The following is a 16,386-nucleotide window of genomic DNA, read 5'->3' on the forward strand; positions in this document are numbered from 1 at the left end:
CTCCCTGTGAAGGACAGGGCTTCCTAACAGATAGGCAGCCGACAGCATTTGAAACGCAAGCACTTTGATTATCCTGGTGAGCTCTAAGCTGCCACTTCTCACTAGCAATAGTCATGCACTTGCCAGTCATGCAGATGTGGCTTCGCCTTGGGAGGAAGGGGGAGGGAGTAGCCCTCCCTTTGATGCTTTGCAGCGCAGCACACACTGTGCTGCAGGAGAAGCACAGCTGCAGCCATCGTCTCCATCCTCCAACATCCCAGCCACCATTCAATCCATCATACAACCCTGCAAGACAAATTTTTCAATCTGCTCCGAGGAATTTCACCAGAGAAAGTGGAAATTTACTTTGGAAATGGCAGCAGTAAGAACCTTCTATCGCTGTTTTGACTTATACATCCACATTAATTTTCTTTACTAGTGCTTAGGTCTGACTAGTTCCTGCTGTACCGCAGGGTAGCATCCTGCATGAAGTGCCAGCCGAAGTTGGTTGTATAGCTGACGGCTGAAGCACAGGTCTGAACTTGGAAACAGCTTTTCTAAAAACCCTTTCAGAGCACTGCCATGGCTTTTCATGCCAAGACAAAAAGTCACCCATTTTTTGGCCTTCGACTAGTGAGCCAGGGACTTGGCAGACAAACCTACACCATACGCAACTTTAGCAAACAAGTGCTTATAAAAAAAGAAACCTGAGACTAAGGTAAAAGCACTCGCCAAATTGGCGGCTCTACTGATGCTGAGGTATGGGAATAGGCAGCTGTTTGGAACCAGCTCAGCCCACGCTGGGATCCCAGCACAGCCCCTCATGTTTTTGGGTGAAACACCACACTCAGAATTTCACCTCTCATTTGCAAAAAGTATTAACAGGTTCTAAGACAGCATCATGTCTCTATTAACACTGTTATTGCACTTCTGTTCCTGACAGCAAATCCTTATCCTTTACATACTTCAGTGCCAACAGACTTCAAGTCTCCAGTGGACTACTCCAAACAAAGTCTACAGCCTGTCTGAGTAGCCCTTTGGATGCAGACAGTGACATTTCCACAGGGACAGAGTAACCATGCAAAGAGTGAGAGGATTAGTTTTTCGGGTATTGTATTTAAGTGTATGATGAGCTGGGACTGCCTATGTTTGTTTATAGTCCAATTTCTCACACCTCAGCTACTTAATATGCAGAAGATTTCCTCATACAGAAGGTCTAAAAGTCTCATAGGTCACCTAACAGCCTTTCTATTTGTGTAGGCTCCTCTGTTTTCACTAAAACTGTATCTTTGCAAAACAATGACAGCAAAAGTCAAACCATCACCGCTGCAATTACTATACAGTTACAGCTAAGGAAGAAAACATAGAAGAGGACTCTGTACCCAGAGAAGAGGGCTATTTTCATGCTTTATCTGAAGAGAAACCAGTTCCAGGTATCAAAGCAGGTAGATTAATTTCTACCATTTCCATGATGCATAGAACCAACATCTGGGAAAAGAAGCAGCAACCCAAGAAAACAATGCTGCTCTTCAAACAGCAAGTCTTGGTACAGACTGCTCATTTAAGAGCTCTACAATCCCTGTTCAAGACTGAGGAAGAAGTGGTTCAAAGAAAATGTCCCTTCTAAACTTAAAGAATAAAAACACCCCTAGTGGCTAATAGTCCTCTAACCAGTTGTGCCCCAGAGATGTAGTCCCTCCAGTCAAAAAAGCAATTCCTAAGTGAGTTTCTAAAAGATGCTGGCACATCCAAAGCTCTGTGATGATGACTATCCCTGTCACCCTGACAGAAGCACTTTGCTCGACAGCACCATATGTCAATGTCTCTACATGAATATTAAGGCTTCAGTGGGTCAGTGAGTTATACTCGATTTATTTTTCTTAAAGCTTATCCTCATTACATCAGTGAACCACTTCCATCCTCCCCCAAATTAACAATCATTTGCTATGCCTTACTACTACAGCTATGGGCACCAGCTTGCCTTACTAACAATAGCAGAGTACTACAGATAAAACGCACGTGGCATTTGTAACATGTCTTTAAAGACTCCACTGCAAGCTTGCAGCAAATAGTTAAGACTTCCGTATTCCCCCTGCATCGAGTGTTCTGGTCATAATCTTCTCCTTTCCTGATAAAAACCATTTAGGACTGGAAGCTGCAGTTACCTGGTTTTGGCAGCAATACCATTTTGACCAGTTCAGCCCATCTCAAACGGTAATATCATTAATCCTACATAGCCAGAGAGGTACAAGCAGCCATCCAGAGAGGCTAAGTAACTCGGGATAATGGTGAACCAGAGGTTTATGCTGCAGTACATTTGCTAGACAGATTTCCACTGGAGATTCTGGTACTGTTTATACTGTGCCAGAAAGGAGTGTCTTTTGAAATGCCTTGAAAATATTTTATGAAGCAGATCAAAGTGCTCTGGGTCACAGCTCGAAATTAAACGTTTAAGATAGCATGGCAGACCCCTAAAAAGCAAGCATCAGTCTTACACCTCTTGTGTACTTCTTGTCAGGTGGGCGTGAATCAAGAGTAACTCCATGAACAGTGGAGAATTTACATTAACGCTTATTGCACTACAGGCTAGTGCTTTTAATGGAGAACATTCACTTGCTTCCTGTATAGCAACACATTTGATAACCTGACACATTCAAGTGGATACCTGCATGGATAAAACAAGAAGATACTTATCAACTTTACCACTGATGTGAGTAGTGGCAGAAGTCATCTGATCCAATAACCCATTTAGTCTCTCAAGTAACTGCAGTTTTTTTCTATTCATTTGTTTTGCAAGGTTTTGTCCAAGCCAAAAGGAGAGTTTATAAAAAGAAAAAAAAATAACTTACCTCTCTTATATTCTTTTCCCACCTTCTGACATGCTTTATAATTCCCAGCATACATGTTACATAGCAAGTGTGTATATATATGCGCATTATATAAAATATATAGTTTACATACACACTAAAGGTCTCTCTTTGCATTAGTATTACACATTCTGAAGAATGCAACTGCAAACAATTCAGAACACCTAACTGATCCAGAAAGGGGAAAAAAGAATAAGCTACCCAGAATCCCTAGGAAAGCTTCACACTCCTTGCAGGTACCAACAAATTCCATTTTTCTTATGATCAGAGGAATAGTTATATTTCTGCACTGCTTTGCTCCCCCTAGACACACCCCACTCTGCAGTTTCAGTGTTGGGAAGTGCTAGTTGCTCCCTTTCCACTGAGAGTAATATTAATAAATTAAAAAAGTTTCTCTGAAAGTGCTGCCTTAGTCCAGTCCATCATGCCGTGCTTTCCCACTCGCCCCGTGGCTCTGCTGAACCGTTCACCACTTTCTTGACCTTCTTCATGCCCTCCATTATTCCAGAAGTTGTCACCCTGGAAGAGAAGGGAGAAACATCAGAGAACCAAACTTGAACTGTAACATCCATTTCACCAATAGCCCAGGCTTGTGTTCCTGCGCATATCAAATAACACTTCTCAAGTGTCTCATTGCCAAGACCGAGCAGTCTCAGTAATTTTATTTGGTCTTTCCTATTGCTACCATTTTGTAGGCCAGGTATCATCTTGGACACAACACTGATGGGTGGTGGAAGCAAGGCCATTGTACTTGAGAGCCTTAAGGCCCTCCCCATCTATCATTAAACTAAATGAGCAAATAGTGTTTGCTCATACTTGGAAGAAGATAGCAGGGGTGGTTAAATGGTTAAAACAGGTGTTTATTTGCTAAAGTTTGAGCAGCTTCCTTTAAAAACATTTTGCTGTACAGCTAAACACCCTTAATTCTGTGCATTAAATACTTTCTTCTGCATTTGCAATGCTTTTAATAGGTACAACGTATTATACAAATGCACACACAGTGGACAGTGCCCCAAATGAACCTTATTAGCTTAATGCACACCAACTCCTGTTAATAGCAAAATTACTCAATGAACAGCAACAAAACAGAAGAGAGAGGTCATCCTTTTTATACCATCCAAGTCTGAATTTGTCATTGCAATCTGACCATTGAACTATAAAGCCTCATAATACCGTTCAAACAGTAGGCAGAATGAACTGTTCAGCCAGCCAGAACAGCACCACTCCTCTCAGAACTACCTTGGCTATCCAACAAGCTTTTCAGCCCAGTAGCTTTCTCCGTTGCTATACTAAACAGGCTATTCGTATGCACAAGACATTTGCTTTATTCTTTTGCGCAACATTATTCTCATTCCATTCAGGTATTTCTTCCCCACAGATGTGCTACAAAGGTTATTTTGGATGCTGAAAGTAAGAGTGCCAATACCTCAATGCATTCACAAGGGATGCCTGGAAGCGTACATAAAACTGTCCTGTTCAAAGATGCCGCTGTCAGTCTTTGCGTGCCTTCACCTGCTGTTTACCATGTAAGAATACTTTATTTGATCAGACTAGCTAACAACATTTTCACAGTATCACCCAAGAGAAGTAATCTTCAGGTACCCTCTTCTGATAATGCCCTTCATTCCACATTAGATATCAGCTTCTGTACATGTACTGTAAAAATAACTCACTCAAAAGGGTATGTTCAGTGACTCCAGCAGTGGCAGTACTGGGACTGTCAGTGGTTCAGACACTTTAGAGTGGGCCTAGTGAGCTTGTGTTTAAGGGAATAGCGAAAGGGTCAGAAGAGTGCAGATCAAATAGCAACTTTATTCCCTATTGAAATTAAAAAAAAAGGGGGGGGTGGGGGAGAAAAGTAAGCAGGTTGCTTAAAGGAGAAAGATGGAATTAGTAAACAGTAAACGTTTGCCTGGAAGAAATCACATCAAGCTGGTCAGCACAGAGACCGTGTAGATCTCAAGTTCTCCCTGTTGACAAAGGTTTTCCCACAGTCACATAGGAAAAAATCTGGGGAAACATGAGATAGACAAAACCATCAAAGTAGATGCATAACTAACTGGAAAAGCATGCACTGAGATGTACGTAATGGTTTCCTGTCGAAAATGAAAGGACATTGAGTATGGTTCGAGAGAGGCCTGTCCTGGGTTCATTTCTACTCAGTATTTTCAGTAATTGCCTGGGTAATGGAATAGAGAACTTGCTTATTAAATCTGCAGAAGACACTAAGAGCTACATATTTGAGAAGAGGACTAGAATGCAGAAAGATTCTGGCAAATCAAAGTTGTGGTCTGAAAAATATGGGACAATGCAGCAAGACAACAAAGTTTACTCTTCAGAAATAATAAACTTTGTAAGTGCAGAATAAGGAGCTAAGGGAGGAGCTGAAGATTACAATGGACTACAAACCAAAAATGACCCACTAATATAGCAATGCAACTGCAGCCATACTGGGATATATAAATAGGTGTTTTGCACATGCATGACACCAAAGTAGTCCTAACACTTGACTCACAGCTAGTAAGATCCCACCTGGCACACAGTCTAGATTTTAGCACTGCACTTTAATACAATTACAAACACATTACACACGAAGATGATGACAAAAACAATCAGAGGTTATGGCTAAGAGGGAATGATCCACTTCCATGGAGGGAGAGCACAAACAGCTACATACTGAAATTGCAGCCAGGTCAAGTCATGTCATTTGTTACCAGAGAGGCCATTTACTGTCTCCGCCCTGCAACGATAGCAAAGAACTAGCAAAGATTTCAGGGTGGATTCCTCAACAGTGAAAGTTAAAGACCATTTGATGAGCACTGTTCTCTTCTCACGACAAGTGTATGGCGTAGCTCTTGAGTTCTCATTTTCTCAGATTGTTCGTGTACAAGGGGAAATCCCTCTCCCTCTCAAAATCAGTTCAGCCAACACGTTTTAGTGCCCAGTAAAATAAGGGTATCAGCACTAAGACCAAGCACACTGCAGTTCTCATTCTAGTCCTCTGAACAGTCTCAAGAACAGTCTCATTCAGTTCTGACCTGCAATACTGCAAGTAAGTGTTCCTCACCTGCAGTCTGCTGAACTGCATTTCTAGCCCACAAACTAGCAGTAGCTAAAATGCAACAAATCCTTCCGCTAAACCATTTCTCTCCAGAGAGAATTTTTGTGGCTGTCAGAGGAATACCTGTCTCAAATAAGGCACAAGAGGAGTTTCCTGAACAATCCATTGGACAGTGGTATGTGCTGTGGAAATTTCATAGGTTTTTTTTTACCCCGCATTGTATCCAAGGTATCAAGAGATGGCTAAACTTTCAGAAGCATTTTCAGCCCTCCACAGTGGTGGATCTCAGCTGTCTTTTCTCCTGTTTTTTGTTTTATAGTCTCAACAAGAAACACTGTGATACTGGCAGCAGCCAGCCTTTACAAGCTATTGCAAACTGGAGTGAAGATAGATCAGCCATTGAGCAAAGAACCTGATCTCTGCAAGGAAGAGATGTGTTAGGTGAAGAAAATCACTTCTAAAGGAGAGCACCGTGAACCAGTTTGCCATGAAGCACAACCTGAGAGAAAGCAGAGAAAAACAACCAGCCAGGACTTCAAGTCTCAGCACAGAATAGGTTGCCTCATGATACAGTGAGAAACTCCAGATCCCAAGGCATAAGCAAGGGTAGGTCAGTGTTACCACAACAGTTCACTCTGTTTCGGGTGTTAAGAAAAAACAAAGTCAGTCTCCACGCACTCGGCAAGATGGATTTACAGAATTAATAACAAAAACATTATGGCTTTTCCTGCAATTCCTCCTCCAGTGGAAATATCTTAACCCCACATGCATGTATGAACATCATTCTCAACCAAGATCTGTAGAAGAGCACTTTGGTACCTAACATTTAAAGCAAACTTACTGAGCTAATGAAATAACTTACTGCAAGAGTAAAAAAAAACAAACAAAAAACCCCCAAAACTGCTTCCTTTCCCCTTCCTCACCCCATCTCATCTACTGTACTGTTTATATTTTTGTGTTCATGCCCCAGAAATGGCATTAGGACTGGAAGCCTGACAACTCTTTCTGCCAATTGTGGCTGCACCTTTTCAAACAGAGTACTTAAATCTAACAAACTGTCCGTGACGAGCCCACATACTGACAGAACCGGCTCAAGAGGCTGCCCAGCACAGAATACACAGAAAGCCACTTTGTTGATGATGAATGGCTACTGACCCTACTTGAAAAAGAACAGACTAGTCCTCAGTTCAGGTTTAGTCATACTCTCCACCAAGAGAACTTCTACTGAGTCTGGTATAACTGAAGAGCAAGTCCTATCTCAAGATAGAGGCCTGTTAGTTGAAAAGACTTCTTACAAGTTACCTTTGCTGTTCTTGATTTATATTTATTTTTGAGAGTTACAGGAATTTACAGAGGGAAGATTTGTGCCTTATGTTGCTTCCTCAGACACCTAGTCTTTGGATTTTTCTTGAAACTTTGCAGATTTCCACACCATCCTTAACAATATTTACATTTACTGCCAGACTGAGCTTTGTATAGTTTGCACTGCATGAAAACAGGCATAAGCTAGAGAGCTGCACTCAAAATGTCCTATTTTTTGCTGGAAGACAAGCAAGCCTGGAAAACAGGCTTGGTGACCTCACAGCTCTCCCCTCCATTGGCTCATAGAAGTGTTAAGTCTAAAGAAACTGAATGCTTCTGCAGCAAATGTTTTAAAGAGCCTGATTTTAACAAAAACCCTCTGGGAGAGTGTCCTGGTTTCAGCTGGGATAGTGTTAATTTTCTTTATAGTGGCTGGTGTGGAGCTATGTTTTGGATTTGTGCTGAAAACAGCATTGATAGAGAAGTTTTAGTTGTTGCTGCACTGGTCAAGGACTTTCCAGCTTCCCATGCTCTGTCAGGTGCAGAAGAAGCTGGGAGGGGACACAGCCAGGACGGTTGATCCAAACTGACCAAAGGGCTATTCCATACCATATGGCGTCATGCTCAGTATATAAAGCTGGGGAAGAAGAAAGAAGGGGGGGATGTTCGGAGTGATGACGTTTGTCTTCCCAAGTCACCGTTATGCGTGATGGAGCCCTGCTTTCCTGGAGATGGCTGAATACCTGCCAGCCCATGGGAAGTAGTGAATGAATTCCTTGCTTTGCTCACGTGCGCGGCTTTTGCTTTACCTATGAAACTGTTTTTAGCTCAACCCTCAAGTTTTCTTACTTTTGCTCTTCCGGTTCTCTCCCCCATCCCACCGGGGGGGAGTGAGCAAGTGGCTGCGTGGTGCTTAGTTGCCAGCTGGGGCTAAACCACGACAGAGAGGAAAACAATCACAAAACCTGGCAATAAGACGTGGCAGAACACCATGAAGTTTGAAGTTTGCAGGCTTTTAACTTCTGCCACAGCCTCTGAAGACAAGTGGGTATTCATCACATGAAAGACAAAACACACTCAATACAATGGTTAGTCAGGATGCTGTCAGGCACTTAGTCACTTGCTCAAATAAGCCTTGATATTGTCCCCCCACAGAAACAACATTTACAACTTATAAAAGCAAAAACAGGACCAGCAAGACCAAGTCAACAAGAACTTTAATACACTTTCATTGCAGTGCTTCGCCTGTCACAGAATATGTATACACCACGCTTTTCAAAATGTGCAAACTTAACCTCCCTGATGCAGCTGGGGAAGGAAGAACAAGACTGTCTGACAGATTATACCCTGCCAAGTGCCCAAACAGAGTAAAACTTCTGGGGAATCAGATGAGAAAAATTCAAGCAAGGCTAAGGGGAACAAACCCTCAAGGCACAACAATGGAAACTCCCAAGGCAAAGAGCAAAATGCCTTACTAGGAAAAGGCTCAGAAGGAATTCTGATCCTCGAGTCTCTAGTAATGTCTATGGCAAGATGTAAATCACTTAATTAGTTCATTAAACTTTCTCCAGCTTAGTCCTGGCAGGTTCTCTTAAATTTAGCAGCTTCTCCAATTTACTGAAATTATTACATGTGAAAGGTGCCGTATTATTAGTCCTAAATAAAACAAGTAAAAATTCATTAAGCATGTCATGCAAAGCCAAAATTCACTCTAACGGGCAATCTTGTAGGAAAAAGGCTCTTTTCTGTACAATCACAAATCCTGCCACATCTTCCAGTTCAGACAGTGCCTTCCTAATGTGGATGTTTATTTACCAGCTCCCACACTGAAAACAGCTTCTTACATAAACCTTTTAAACACTTTTAAGTGATAGTGATTTTAGGGTCACTACCCACTAGTTGGATTCCGCTTGCAACAATGACAGATTTTATGGATCCAAAGCAAAAATAACTAAGCATTTGGAAAGAAGATCTTTGTTACTAGAGACACTTCTGAGAAATTAAACTCCTTGTATGACATTTCAGGCTGGATTCTACCTCAAACCTCCTTGTAGCAATTTCCCATTAAGCTCCATTTCTTTCTCAGCTAACTATAAGGGCAAACACATTCTGACTTTTTTTGCCCCCGCAATAAAAATTGGAGTGTTGATTTGTTTCACCCAAGATCAGGTAAAGGAGATTTGCCAAACTGGAAATAAACTCTTAAGAACAGGCTTCTGAGCCTGTATGTGAATTGCAATTATGCATGAAGTATGTAACTACTAAAGAGATTAGGTTAGCTCGCCTCCTATTAAGGCAACAGAGTCTGTGGCAATTATAGCGTGTTCAACACTTCCAGCATGCTGAATTTCTTAGGGCGGTTTCTATTACAGATTCAGAAATGCCACTCATTTTCTAAGTCCTCAGAAAACCACTGCAAAGAAAGTGACAAGGACTTAGGCTGAGCCCCACTTGATAATTTCTCCACACTATCTCAGGTCTTACCGCATTTGTGGTGCCTCATGGTTTAGCAGCAAGGAATAGAACAGTGAAGAGTATTGGTAAAAATCCACCTCCTCAGCTCAGTGTTACTTTCTGCAAAGCTACAGGCTGAACTTCAAGGTAGAAGTGACCTTACACCATGTTCATTTATATTCTGTAGATTGGTAGTTCATTTTTGTAATTGGTTTGGTTGTTTGTGTTTTTTTTTTTTTTTAAATATGAAGCATTAATCTGTAAGGCTCATTGATGTTCATCAACACAGATTAAACACAGAAGCTTTTTCACTTGATATTTCCATGGGCATCTTTTTGCCCCATGAAAAGCTTTAGCAGCTTATTCCACACTACTGCAACATCCAGCTCAGAGGCTCCTTAGATATATGCATATCACAAATCTCTTTGGTAGTTTAACGCACACCAAACAGACACCTCATCTTTAAACGTGTGGGCAAATCTTAATCTTTTTCAAAAAAGGATTTAGAGAGATTGAAGTAAACTGTTTTTAAACATTACTTTTCTCAAATCAAGTGAAGAGGTTAAAAAGGGGGGGGGAGGGGTTCTTACACAGCTTCCATCTCCAAGTCATCCTCATCGTCTTGAGAAAGCTGTAGGTAAGGGTTGTCGGATGCTGGACGGAACTTGTACCCAGTGAGGACAAAGAACACAAGTGTGGCCATTTCATCCAGCAGCTGCAAGTAAAAACACAAGATTGAAGTTCAGTCCTGTAATCCTTCATGGTCATGAAACATTTCTCATTCATAAGGTTCAAGATTTAATGGTCAAGAAGTCTGTGCCATAGCAGAAATAACAAAGCAATTCCTGTCCTGTTATCATTAATCCCAGGCTAAAGGCTGTCAAGCCCTTTGTTCTTTCAGCTTTCCCTGTCATTTTAAATACAGTTACAGTTCTAGCCATCACTCCAGTGCTTTTAAATAACTACGGCAAGACTTGACTTTTAAGGGGGGGAATCATCTCTACGTTGTTTGGTATTTTCAACATTTAATGTATTCCAAAGACTCCCTGCACAGTTGCTTGGATTATATGTTAAGAAACCAAGTATTTAAAAGTCACTAGGCAAATAAAGCCTGTAGATGGAAGAGCAAAAGCCTATTTCACTGGCTCCCTGGGGCCTCAATTACACAGGGCAAACCTGACTAATTTTTTTCTCCTTTGTATGTTCTTGATTAATTCCTTCAGACATTTTTAAATTGAAAGACTAAAAATCAATAATGCAATTACTTTCAGACATCTCATATATAATCCAGCAGCCTTGCTGGACAAACATAAAACTAAAAATATATTCCTGCTACCTTAGGCACATCAGTGATAAAAATCAGGAGACAGGGTACAGCACTGTGCTCTGAGATGTTCTACTACAACATGAGGAACAATTTATGGGGGTTTTTGGTGCAGTTATATTTAAAGAAAGAAAAAGGAAAATCAAGGAATGGATGTATTTTCCTTTGCTGGCAAATACCTGGTACAGCCATTTCCACTGGAATGGAACAGCAATCTTTATGAGAATTGCAATGATCCGTGTGAAGTAAATGTAACACACAATCTGGGAAGGAAAAGGAGAAAGCATGATGAGAACAATAGCACCATCCTTACAGAACCTCTTTTTCCAGAGAAATAGCTCAAGCAATTCCCAGGCAACTCATTATGTCATATTAGCCCTATTATGCTCCTTGATAAACATGGAAGATATAGGCTGAGGGCTCTACTGCTTGTTGAACATCCAAATGACTCAAACTATTGCTAACATATTTAAGTTACAGCAGGAAAATGCTTTAAGTATTAGGATTTTGTAGAACTTGAAAAATCAGGATTGCAATTTATTACTCTTACCACTTATAAGAGTCTGAAATGAGGCTGTTGGAAATCATTAAGAAGCCTATGCTCTCTTGGGAGGTATGCTCATGGCTCCCACTGACTTAATCAGAAACTGTACGCATGCATCTCAAGGCACCATTTGGTCCCAAGTTTAATTTTTAGCAAGTTTACAGTACGTTATTCAAGCCCATCAATTCAACTGGCAGCTCAAGCTGTCTCCAGAGGAAATTAGTAAGCGTTACAAATAGCTGGAACCAATTTAAAGACAGAAGGATGCAACCACTAGGAAAAGAAGGGAAGTTGCTTTGATGATTGTAACCCAGTTGATCAAGATGCCAAAGCACAGCACTGCCACAGAACTAGGAACATCTCCACCACATCCACCAGCTATAGGAGCTTCCAACAAGTAATCCATCAAAAGGGTTGAAGAGCTTCTAAGTGCTCTGTATGCGTGCACACAGGGGTTTTACTTACCATAACGTAGTAATGTCTGAAAAGCTTCAGCTTTGCTAGGTTAATGGCAGCTATCAAGAGAACACAAAAGTCCATCAGAAAATTGTTAAAACGAAACGGAGTTTCTTTTGATACTTGTCTGCAAGGTAGGCAAGTGGTCAGAACTAGGACTCAGGTAATCCCAGACTAGAAGGATTTGTCCCACAGCCTGTTGGGTGCTCTGAGGAGTGCCAGTCTGGCTTGTCTACATGCTGGACAACTCCTAGGCTGGGGTGAGTGCCCTCTTAAAAAGGCAAGTCAGTGATATCACCTTTACGCTAAATTATATATGCACACACTCTGCAAAAGAGAACCTTCCTCTAATGCTTATCTGTATATAGCCAACTACATACCGTCACCTCACTCTTGCCAGAAGGGTCATGCCACTTGACATTGCCTCCTAGAAAATTTGTATATTTTCTAGAGCACTGCCTGGCCTGCTCTGTGCCTTCAGCTGACCTGAGCAACTTTGAGGTAACCGTAGCTCTGGGAACCACTGCATCTTGCTGAACCGCAGCAGGAGTATTTTAACATCTAGACAGCATCCTCTATCATTTGTGGCTCAGTCACAACTTACAAGTGAAATGGGAAGTCATACTAAACAGTTCTCCTAGCAAATGCATGTGTTTCAGTCACAAACTGTGTAAGCTAAGGCCCCAGGCTAACCTGTGTTTATTGGACAGATTATATCAGCTCTTGAGGAACAGAGCAGATATTCATGTGAACCAGCAGAGGTCAACAACAGATGGAACAGGTGTCAACTCTGGTTTGAGAGTCAGGTTTGAGAGGTGCAGCAGGATTACAAATACGGACTCCTGGTGCTTTTGTGACAACACAAGAGGCAAAGAGTCCAAGATATGTTGACAGCATACAGAGATGCAATTTAGAGACAATGAATCTAAGTTGCCAGTTAGAAAATACTGCCACATACTTACTGGTATTCCCTCCAAGCCCTCCTTATAATTTTTTTTCATCAGATGTGGAAGTGCAACACATTGTGCCTAAGTTCACAAGCACTCCCTCACAGAAATCACCTGCTGCAAAAAGCAGATGTATAAAAGGCTGCAAGTATTTGCACATGAGGTCTTCCAGGTTCACAACAGTGCAAAATAGTATTACACACCAGGAAGAGGGGGGCTAATAGCTACCAAAAAAATGCTTCACTTCCTATGACAAAAACAATACCTTTCCATAAGAAAAGCCTCAATGTCAAATGTCAATGTCAAACCACTCAAAGTGTTATAGGTTCCCACTACATAAGCTACAGTGAAGACAGACAACATTCTGTTATACACCTACTTTGTATAGTCTAGAGATCAAGAGTCACTTCCCAAAACTTACCTTTAGTGTTTCAGGAGAACCACGGACACCTTGAGACAGACACAAACCCTCCTCCAGACATACTATAGCAACAGCACCTAACACAAGGCATAAACTGACTGACAAGTAGATTAAACTAAGCTAAGTAGTTTTGATTTAGTGCTGGCTGGTGGCTTCTACACATTTCCAAACAGTATGTTTAACTTTTGACAGAGCACAGGGCATGTCAGTAAGAGAAAGCAGAGCCAGATCTCAGGAGGAAAAAAGCAAGCCTTTTTTGTGAAGGAATACCAAGTTTGTTTCCATGCAGCTAAAGCTTGTACTGTGCAATACTCATTAGAACACCAGTCAGATTGGGTTGGCTTTGGGCAAAACTGTGCTCATGGCAGCAATCTTATGGCACAGTATGTCAGAGGAACACGAGCTCTCAGTTTTGGGAGGATGCTCCCTTCTGGACTGCAATATGAAACACTGAACACAGAACAGCATCTACTTTGCAATATACAGTTCTGGACTCCAGAAAGCCATGCCCAAGCTCTGGTACGCTACAGATGCGAGTCTAGCAGTGAAGCGCAGAGCACTTCACTGGGCAACAGATGGCAAGACTTGGAACTGCTAGAACAAGAATCTAACTAAATCCTTGGTAGCTAAACCAGCCCTGAGACATTGGCTTAGCTACTTCTCCCTAATTTCTGTCCCTCACAAAATCTAGTTTCCCATATTTAAATAGCAAAAACTTACAGATTTTTATGGGTCTAGTGCTCTACCAGATAACTTAATGTTAAAAGCTTTTCATAATACAGTTGGAGAAAGATTAAAGCGTGTAAATATGCAGGACAAGCTCATTAAATCATGAAGCAGGGAAGCAATATTGTCCTATTTAAAGGAGAGCTACATTAAGTGTGACCATGAAGATCTTGTGATTTACCACATACCGGTTTGTACACAGGAGGATCTATTTTAAACTCAACGCATTCATCTTCAAGAACTGCCACCAACTGGTGCAATGACAGGCCACGAGAATTACCAGGCTTTGTAGGTAAAGGAACACCAACTCAACAGCTGTGATTCAAACTGCCAGTCCATCAATGCTTTACAGTCAACAACTGAGTGAGCTGGGGAGTAATTTATGTTGGATTCATGCAATGCATAGGAGGAAAGGACAGTGAAGCCAAAGATCTGGCTGCCAACTGAAGTGTCACAATGCCACCTCTCCCAAATGATGGGGCACAGCTCAAGATCTCACCTACTCATCATGATAATCAATACCAAAGAGTAATAGGTTGGTACATCCAGATATCTAGAACAGCTGAGCATAGGAAAGAGGGATGAGGGGAGGAAAAAAAGATGACAACCACCACCAAGTAGAAGGACTGAAGAGTCACCTCTGGAAGCTGGCTTGCTTATTTATCACAACTACGTGCTCTCCTCTAGCTGCCTCAACTTCAGGAATACTTCTCTCCATTATCAGATACTAAAGTCAGTATGAATGCACGTCTACAAAACTCTGCCAGTTTTTTTAAACAGCTCAAAGTTACAGCACACACTGTTCTGGAGAAAGTCTAAAATCATCATTGCTTGGCATCAGCAGCCTGTGAATTGCTTTTTCACAGGCTGAATGTGCTCCAAGCAGTAACACTTGAGTCTCACTATGCTGGACACTTTAAGACTTCGATTCACCTTAGCGTGGCAGTCCAGACACTGACAGCAACACTCGCTAGGAGAGAGGCTAGGCCAGCAGCTGTCACTTACGACTTGAATCACTTGCAGCCCCAACCTGTAAAGCTGTGATAACACAGCAGCAATCACAGCATGCAGTAAAGGTTGGGTAAATTTATGTTTCGAGCATGATAACCATTCTTCAAGGAACAGTACTTAAGTGCAGAGAAGGTAAAAAAAAGAAAAAGAAAAAAGTGTAGAGACTTTCTACCAAAGGTTTTACAAATGAATTCATACCTGTGTTCCACCTTTTTCATATAGTAATTAAAAAGATAAAAGCCATCCTCCAAGAAAGGTTTCTAACATCTATACCTTGCTTCCCTCAGTTTCCCCTCTCTATCACCATTTACTTTAACACCTTGTGTCTGCAACAGCCTGATCTGCATCGATCAAAACATAGCACGCCACCCAATTTTGATAATCAGTCTTTCAGATTGCCCCCGTGCCAATTTCAAATGCTAAGACAGCCTATAAGATGGAGAAAAAGAAAGTCAGACCATCCACTATAGCCTTGCACATCATCAGACAATAGCTTTTCAATGAATAAATCTGACCTTTTTACAATATGTATGTAATAACAATAAGAGGACTGCAGCTGAGGGCATAGGGAGCTCAAGTCCAGATAATAGAGTACGCAAGGACAAACCATAATGCATCTTGAGCAAACATGCTGAAGTACAGCTAAGAATATTTCTATACTGCTTTGCGTGCTATACTAACTCCGGTGCATTTGAGATGCAATCTGTGCCATTACCAAAGAGTAAATGGAAGTTTTCTATTCCGCTCCCGCCCCCCCCACCAAGAATGAAGGCACACATGTAGATCTAGACCTCAAAAAGCAACTCCAGGAGTAACTCTGAGAAGTATGGCCCTATAATCTCTACAGCACTCTGCTTAAAAGCATTCCTACACCAGAAAGAAGAGGTCAAGCAAACAGATACAGCAACTCTCAGTGTCATACATGAGAAGGTGGCACAGACTAGTTAATCTTGAATATTCTGAAACACATTAGCCATTTGGCACAAAAGTTCCCCACCAGAGTCAGAAGACTCTCTAACGTACGGGATAAGCAATGTATCTCCACACAGATAACTCCAACATCACCCCTGGATAGCTATCTAGGGTGCCTGGAAGTGGTACTCTGGAACACAACAGGCCTATTTCATTTCTCAACATTTCCCAGCTCTCCAGTGCTATCCATTGAGGTTTCGACACTTAAATCACTAAGCTTTATCTCAAGGTTTGAGATGCCCATGTACTGCCTAGTGCATGTTTACCCCTGCGCTACCCCCCTCTCCTCGCTGGAGAGCTGTGGAGGTGTTTTAGAATGGGT

At 41.6% G+C, this 16,386-nt stretch overlaps 1 protein-coding gene across 1 annotated transcript in view; it reads right to left on the bottom strand.

Moving 5' to 3' along the window:
* Positions 1-1,831: 1,831 nt before the first annotated feature.
* GPR107 (G protein-coupled receptor 107) overlaps positions 1,832-16,386 on the bottom strand; it is a 36,761-nt gene continuing 22,206 nt past the window's right edge. The window contains exons 15-18 of the mRNA XM_072883460.1: positions 11,997-12,046; positions 11,167-11,250; positions 10,254-10,378; positions 1,832-3,365 (exon numbers count right to left, since the gene is read on the bottom strand). Coding sequence (XP_072739561.1) covers positions 3,269-3,365; positions 10,254-10,378; positions 11,167-11,250; positions 11,997-12,046 — 356 coding nt within the window. The 3' untranslated portion in view covers positions 1,832-3,268. The remainder of the gene's footprint in view (positions 3,366-10,253; positions 10,379-11,166; positions 11,251-11,996; positions 12,047-16,386) is intronic.

Source organism: Ciconia boyciana, chromosome 18 (genome assembly GCF_034638445.1).
Source record: "Ciconia boyciana chromosome 18, ASM3463844v1, whole genome shotgun sequence".
NCBI lineage: Eukaryota > Metazoa > Chordata > Aves > Ciconiiformes > Ciconiidae > Ciconia > Ciconia boyciana.